This window comes from Amblyomma mixtum, chromosome 3 (genome assembly GCF_055824585.1).
Source record: "Amblyomma mixtum isolate Tamu chromosome 3, ASM5582458v1, whole genome shotgun sequence".
Classification (NCBI taxonomy): domain Eukaryota; kingdom Metazoa; phylum Arthropoda; class Arachnida; order Ixodida; family Ixodidae; genus Amblyomma; species Amblyomma mixtum.
The window spans coordinates 310674559-310682134 of NC_143014.1; the positions used below are offsets into that span (position 1 = coordinate 310674559).

At 48.2% G+C, this 7576-nt stretch overlaps 1 protein-coding gene and 1 long non-coding RNA gene across 2 annotated transcripts; both read left to right on the forward strand.

Moving 5' to 3' along the window:
• Positions 1-1441: 1441 nt before the first annotated feature.
• LOC149355586 (uncharacterized) lies at positions 1442-2437 on the forward strand. The gene is made up of 2 exons (XR_016289729.1): positions 1442-1684; positions 2291-2437. It is a non-coding gene; the product is annotated as an uncharacterized LOC149355586 (long non-coding RNA).
• A 391-nt stretch (positions 2438-2828) lies between these two features.
• On the forward strand, positions 2829-7576 carry LOC149355587 (uncharacterized). Its single transcript, XM_089577670.1, has 3 exons — positions 2829-3387; positions 4324-4891; positions 6091-7576. Exons 1-3 carry the CDS (start codon positions 2926-2928, stop codon positions 7482-7484), a joined length of 2424 nt encoding a protein of 807 aa, XP_089433796.1. The 5' UTR covers positions 2829-2925; the 3' UTR covers positions 7485-7576.

A 7576-nucleotide genomic window follows, 5' to 3' on the forward strand; every position in this document is an offset into this window, starting at 1 on the left:
TCGTTGCGCTCCGTACCTGGAGAGGGAAGGAGCAGCTCTAGACAGGGAGGGAGCGCAACAAATCGGTCAAAACCAGTCGCGAACAAGGAGCGAGGCGCAGGACAACCATCCGTTCACTCTCTCCTACTGCAAAGGGGTAGCATAAACCACTGTACCCTTGCACCTCTGCCTGCCCTTACGACACTATCATTGTCCACTGTCGACATTCCAGCGCCCCTGTGTGGGTCGTTCCTCGTCTTTTCGTCCTGTCTCTTACGTCTGAGGGGACTCCTCAGTTGACGCAGAAGTGGAACCTCGACCCTTTTCGTTTCCACAAAGAATGTGAGAGCGTCCTCTGGGAACGAGACCTTTTAGTTAGAAAACAAGCATTGCGGAGAAGCGTACTTAGATTTCCGCAAACGGTCCGTTATGGTGGCGCTTGAACCATGAATCTCTTGCCCAAACATACTCGAGTAACAGTGTGTAATTGGCTTTTTCCAGAGACAAACCCTACGCTCAAAGGTAGAAAGTGCAGAACTGTTAGATGTTGAAGCACCCCCACCCCCCTCCTCGCTATCCTAACTTATGAATGACGTATTTCATATTCATATATAACAGCATACTGCAGAAAGGGCGCAGAACAAAAAACGACGGCGAGTGCTAGTTCTGACCTTTTTCGTTTCTGCGTCGGCTCTACACTGCGATGTTATTATAGTAATGGTAATTATGGTATTATGGTCTGGTAATATTATGGCATGGTAATTATAAACGTATACACATTCTTAGCCCATGTTTCTCAACGTTCATATAAGATAACCATCTATTTGCTTGTACTACAGTTCCCTTTTTTTCCGGCGCCGTATTGAAGTGTCGTGCTTACTACCCAAGCAACCACAGATATCCGTCGGACGTACGAGCTAGATCCGAACGTCCTTTGCCGAGATCGGACGTCCATCGGACGTACGAACAGAATCCGATTTCGGATGTCCGTATTCGTACATCCGCCGGACGTACAGACAGTGTCCACTTTTGTATATCCGCATGAGAGACGAGGTGTACGTCCGAAGGATGTAAGGCCGAGTATTTTCCCAGGCCATGAGTATGGACGTTTTTTATTTCACAGAAAATTTGCGTCTTTCGTGTATGTACACTGTTTTATTTGCATCAGTTGGAGGGTTTGACGCGAAGATGTTTGTAAATTGGTGCGATTCCACTCCTTCCTGCAGTGCAAGAGCCGCCAACGAGCTAAATTTATCTAAGAGGAGAAGCAGGTGTTGCAGAATTTTGCAAGAACTCAATGACTAGTTTTATATTTATAAAACTTCTCCAAATTAGTGGAGTTGTGCGACATGTCCACCGTTTTGCTAGCTAAAGTTGCAATTGAAACCATACGCAAGTATTAGTAAGTATCAAAACCATCATCATAGATGTCAGTTCGCGGTCAGTGACCGTCAGTCCAATCCAATCCATCAGTACGGCTCCGTAGCGCTGTTGTTGGTTTGTCGCGTAGTGTTGTCGCGCAAGAGCTTTATAGCGCTTTTATTATAATGTGTGGCTTTGTTCGGTCTGTGGTCGAAAGTAGTATGTAACTTAAGCAATTCGAAAGATACGGGAAGCGCCTGAAGCTCTTCTGGAACACCGGAATCCCGTACTGCATCGACCTTGGTTTAAAGAAGGCTTAGTGCACATGTGATTGCCTACGAAGGTATGTATCCAGTACACTTCTTGGAACTTGCTTCTAGGACAATGCAGCATGCTCATATAACATTCGTTCACTGGACAGTGGGAGCAGTAAGCGCGAGGAGATGGCTTCCACAAGTGTGCTGTTCTCACACTTTCGGGAGCCTACATCACACAGCTGCGGGAGCCCTCAACTCGCGCGGCTAATTCCCACTCCTCTTCAAAGTTGCGGGACGGAGTATTTTCGCATCTTGTTAATTTTTAAGGCATCGCTAGGTTCACTGTGCCTATATAAAAAGTGACAACGCGCGAAAGGCAGACCATAGGAAGCACGTGTAGTTCGCGACGGAAGCTTTGCGGCTTTCTGTGCACAGTCGCGTACAGTGCTGCGCAGGTTAGTGCCCTAAGGCCCATGGGAATAAATAAAGAACAGATTCATTGTCAAATATGGTGTGGAAAAGTGAGAGCTGTTATTGCCTTATTCATATTGAGGTGTTTGTTAAAGTGCATTATCTGTTATACTTGCAGCATTAAACACTTCTATTAATTGGTTCCAATGTCTTTACTTGGGCTGCTGCATTGTGCCATTTGTTTCACGTGTCTGATGTTTGCCGCGTTCTTTTTATTTCAGAAATCCTGTGGGTGGGAAGATTACGGATGTGTGTCCCAAGCTTGCCACATTTGAAGAGTCACATTTAAGAAATTTTCCGAATATAACCCATTGCTCTGCTGATGTATCATCAACCACAATAAAATATGCGTGCTATGCATCAAATTGTTTTTGGTTTTATTGCATCGCGCGGAGTGAAAAAAGCACGCATGCACCATATATGCGAATATTCGAGAAAGATCCGCCAATGGACGTACTCAACTGGACGTCCGTCGACGGTCGAACCGTATACCTTTGGCCACCTTTCGGACGGCCGACGGACGTCTACCGGCTGTTTGCGGATGTTCAGCGGACGTACAGAACATCCGAAACAGACCTCTGTCGGCCGTCCGAAGGATATCGGTGGTTGCTTGGGTAGCGCAGTCAGCCCTTTTCATCTACAATGCACACGAGGTTTACCTAAATTGCGATGCTGGCAAAATTATTTGGCAGCTTTGTTTCGCCTTGCCTCATTTTAATATTGTGTTTGTTTCACTCCTCACATTGTGCTTTACAGAAAACAGGCAGCGCTACCGACGAACAGCAGCCCGGCATCAAGCAGAACACACTGCACATCACCACAATCTGCGTCATGTGCTACTAGCTGCGAAGCCACAATGACTGACTACTGGGATGGCCTAGGAATTGAGAATCCCTTGCCAGAGCTCGTGTTTCAGAGGGACAGCAGCTTCCCGACAGCGCAGGATGCGGGCATATGTGGAAGAAGAGTTGTGTCTGTGGACCACTTCATAAAGGCAGTACAAGAGCTTGGCGAACACCGCTGCCCTTGTCCTAATGGAGGGCGCTTTGAGTATAAAGAGGAAAGAAGGATCGGCCTCTGGTCGGAGTTCAAATTCCAGTGCAATGGTTGCCATGAACTCAAAAGAGTCGCTACCGACCCTGTTGCAGAGCCAACGCCTCTCACAGATAAGGCAGCTCTTGGCATAAACGATGCTACTGTGTGGGCATTCACAAGCATCGGGTCTGGCCACTCGCATCTGGAGGAGGCAATGGCGGTCATGGAGATCCCTGTCATGGGCAAGGGAACGTTCCTGCGTCGAGAGGAGGCATTAGGAAAGGTATGCGCACTGGCATATTGCCAAGTTTCGTTTCCATGCGACTTTGTATGTGTAGTGCGGAATATCCCATTTTGTGCAGCTGTTGCTCTCTTTGTCCTGTCTTTTGTGGTTCCTGCCTGATTTATAACTATAAATGTTTCAGGTACTGATGATTCCCATTACATTTGTTTGCGCTGAATTAAGACAGACAGCCAATCCACAATATGCGGTAAACATGCGAAGACCTCAACACTCATAAGTTTTATCAAATTGAAGCACCAGAAAACATACACAAGAAGAGAAAATTACCACCACACAGATAATTCAGCCTTTTCCTTTGTTCTAATGCACAAATCCTCTCAAATTGTACCAGCACAAAGAATGAACTGCACCGTTCCTACATCCATATTTCCAATTTTTGTCCGCGTACATAAAAAAATGCACAAGACATTGTTAGCTACCATAATAACTGTATTCATCTTACACGTTTGCTCTTGTTAGCAGGTGTCCTTCACGTGTCGTCTACGTGCGTTTTCGGTTCTTTTTTGGCGAGGAGTCATTTTTTCAAGCCTCCAAAAGTCTCCCCTCGCTTTATATTCGTCGTCCCATATTATGTGTGCAACTAGGGTATGTTGTCATGAAAGAGGGGAAAGAGAAGTTTGTAAAACCAGTTATTATTATGTCATGGCTTGACATGTCATTCTTAGCAACTCATTCGATCTTCCATGCGCCTAAGGGTGTTACATTTATTTGTAGTACGTCGTGCATACAAGAGGCAAAAGCTGAAATTCGAAGGATATGCAGTGTCGTCCCGATTTCTAGTTGGGCGTGAACCTTTCCATGGGCTAGGCAAAATCCAAAGGAGGCTGATACTTGCGAGAAACATCACAACAGGGGAAGGAACTTTCAACCTGTTGTGAAGAGACATGCTTCAACGTATGTTCGATTTTCTTTCAGCAATGGGAAGCTGTGCTCCTGGGGCAAATGACTGAAGCTGGCAAGGAGGAAAAGAGACTAGCAGAAGCAGCTGGTGATTTCTGCGAGGATGGCTGCACCCCAAAGATAACAGTGGTAGTTGATGGTGGCTGGTCCCACAGGAGCCATGGCCACCGATATTGTGCCAATTCTGGCGTGGCCGTCATCATAGGTAAGCGCACAAAAAAGCTCCTCTACTTGGGTGTGAGAAACAAGCTGTGCAGCACTTGTCAGTTTTATGCCAGAAAAAACGTTGAAGCAAAGAAGCACACTTGCTACAAAAACTGGGACCAAAGCTCAGGGGCCATGGAGGCAGATGTTCTTGTTGAGGGTTTCCAGCGAAGCATGGAGATGCACGGGGTTCAATACCGCACCTTTATAGGAGATGGAGACTGGTCTGTTTACTATCAGATTCAGACAAAGGTTAGCTACGGTCGTTTCGTCCGAAAGCATGAGTGTGCTAACCATGTTGTCAAGTGCTACACTTCCCGCCTCTACGCCATTGCTAAGGAAAGCAAAGGTGGCCGGCCCATGTTATCGGGCCCGAGAATACCGTATTTACTCGCATAATAGGCGCACCCCTAGTTTGGGCGCGAAAAATCAGATTTTTTTATTTCCGCGCATAAAAGGCGCACCCCGAACTTGGCACTGTGATCAATACTGTATTTACACGATTGCAAGCCGACACCTCGCCACCCCCCGCTCCCCAATCTTTATTTTAACAAAGTTTTCGCTGAACTGACTACTAGTCCTCACTAGTGCTGCTGCGGACCCACAGCACGTACAACGACATCGCGTAGAACAGCCGCACACAGTTTTCAGGGATGCTCACTTTAAACGTCTGTTTGGATAGCTTCATCTCCAGCCGGAAACGTTCCCGACTTAGGTCCGCGAAAACCTCTGCGCTTGGAGTGCGCTTGGAGTGCGTACGAAAATTTAGTGACGCCTCAGTCGCAACTGCCGCACTTCTCGGTCACGTCGTATTTTCCGACCTGCCGCACGCTAGCCGTGTTCGAGAGCAAACTCCCAGCCGTGTAGCTGTTAAGGTGCTTGGCCGTTGAGCTAAAACAGCAACGCTCCGCGGCAAAGCCATAAACCACGATGAACTATCGCGCTACCGCAGATCCCGGCACTTGACAGCAACAAAAAAAAAAACGAGCTGGAGATGCTGATGGCGATATGGATAGCGAAAGCTCGCGGCGAAGGAAAACGTTGATGATGATGATAAGGTGCGGCAAAGCCATAAACCACGATCAACTATCGCGCTACCGCAGATCCCCGCACTTGACAGCAACACAAAAACAAAACAAAAAAAAACGAGCTGGAGATGCTGATGGCGATATGGATAGCGAAAGCTCGCGCGGAGGAAAACGTTGATGATGATAAGCTCTACCTCGGGCGCCCTCCGTGGGTGGCGTCTGGAAGCTCCTGTGCGCGTGTGTGGCCTCCACGATCAAGCGCCCGTTGCGCGCAGCCGGAGCCGATCGCAGAGGCCTCGGCGCGTGCATTCCAAAGGCTATTCCCGCGTGGATAGTGGAAAGTTTCGCTGCGGCCCTTACACGGATCTTTTTTTTTAATATTTTCTTCGGGAAAACGGGGTGCGGCCCGTACACGAGTGCGTTTACGCGGTGTGTTCAATTTTGAGAGTCGAAAAATTTCCGGAAATTTTACCCCGCGTAATAGGCGCACCCCGAACTTTGAGCCGGATTTTCTGGAAAAAAAGTGTGCCTATTATGCGAGTAAATACGGTAAAGCGCATAAAGAACGGTGCGCACAAGGCTGTCAGTCACTATGCCGAAATGTTACGAGAGGATCCTGCTGATGAAAGACAGCTTGTTCGTGATTTGGCCACTGACTTGAGAAATGGCCCAAAACATGTGTTTGGGTGTCATGATGGCTGCAAAAGTTATTTCTGTGACCGCACCAAGGGTGAAGACTTATACGGGACGCTTCCTATCATGCTGAAAACAAAGATAATGACTGCAGCCAACAGTATTGCGGAAAAAGCTGACCGTCTCATCAATGATGACACAAGCAACCTTGCGGAAGCCCTCATGTCTCTTGTTGCTAAGCTTTGTGGCGGCAAGCAGATCAACCGGTACCAGAAGGGTTCCTATGAGCATCGCTGCCAAGCTGCTGGGCTAAGCTTCCAGCTGGGGCCCCAGTGGCACGCAAAAACTAGCAAAGCAATGATTTGCGAGAGCCCCGGTGCTGTCTACAAGAAGTATGCTAACAGGAAAATGGCTGCAAAAGACCGGCGATTGCCTAGGAAAAGACTTTTTGACAGCCAGCATGACCGGAAGATCCGTGCCGCTTGCACCTCATCACCTCACTATGGGGCCAATTGCATGAAGCCAGACATGCCACCTGATGAGTTAGCTGAGAAAGCAGAAAGGCAGCTACAGGAGCTCCAAGTTGATAAGGAACTATGCGAACAGATTGAGGCGCAAACACGGGGACAGGCAGACAATTCGAATTGGTTCGAGCAAAGGAGGCTCCGCCTCACTGCTTCAAATTTCCACGCTGTCTGCATAAGAAGGGACTGCACACCCTGTGACGCACTGGTAAAGGCCCTGCTTCATCCAAAGAGCTTCACAAATTCTGCCACGGAGCACGGCAAGCAGCATGAGAGCGTTGCACTCCAGTTATATGGAGCACAGATGAACAGAGTTGTTCAACCATGCGGGCTGTTTGTTGACGGGGTAGTTGACGAGGACCGAATTGTAGAGGTGAAATGCCCGTTAACTGCAAAGGAAGATGAGCCCCTGGAAGCAGCGCGAAAGTTCTCAGAGAAGAAGCAAAAGGAAGGTGATCCAGTGCTTAGACGATCGCACAGATATTTTTACCAAGTGCAGGGCCAGCTTCATGTCACCAGAAGGAATATCTGTGACTTCGTAGTGTATACAACAAAGGGAATACACGTGCAAGAGGTACGCCGAGATGACAATTTCTGGGCAACGAAAATGAAGCCATTTCTGGTACGTTTTTATAGAGACTGCCTTCTTCCAGAAATTGTAGACTCCCGCGTTGCTCGCTCCATGGAAGTGCGCCGCCCAGACTGGAACAGGATTGCTGTAGAGGCCAGGGAAAAAGCAAAAAAGAAAGCACTGCCTGAGGTAACCAGCAGTCAGCCCAGCAGCTAGAATGACTGCCTTGCCTCTTGACATGCCCTGCCCTCTGTGACGGATGCGGTGCGGCGGAAACTCTAGAGCCCCTGCTCTTTCGCTCTACCGCG

Bases quoted from the DNA above. Each gene is read 5' to 3' on its own strand.
- LOC149355587 (XM_089577670.1), top strand. From the start codon at position 2,926: ATGACTGACTACTGGGATGGCCTAGGAATTGAGAATCCCTTGCCAGAG. The intron at 3,388-4,323 runs GTATGCGCACTG...ATTTTCTTTCAG, and splicing joins GAGAGGAGGCATTAGGAAAG to CAATGGGAAGCTGTGCTCCT. The intron at 4,892-6,090 runs TACCGTATTTAC...GAGTAAATACGG, and splicing joins CATGTTATCGGGCCCGAGAA to TAAAGCGCATAAAGAACGGT.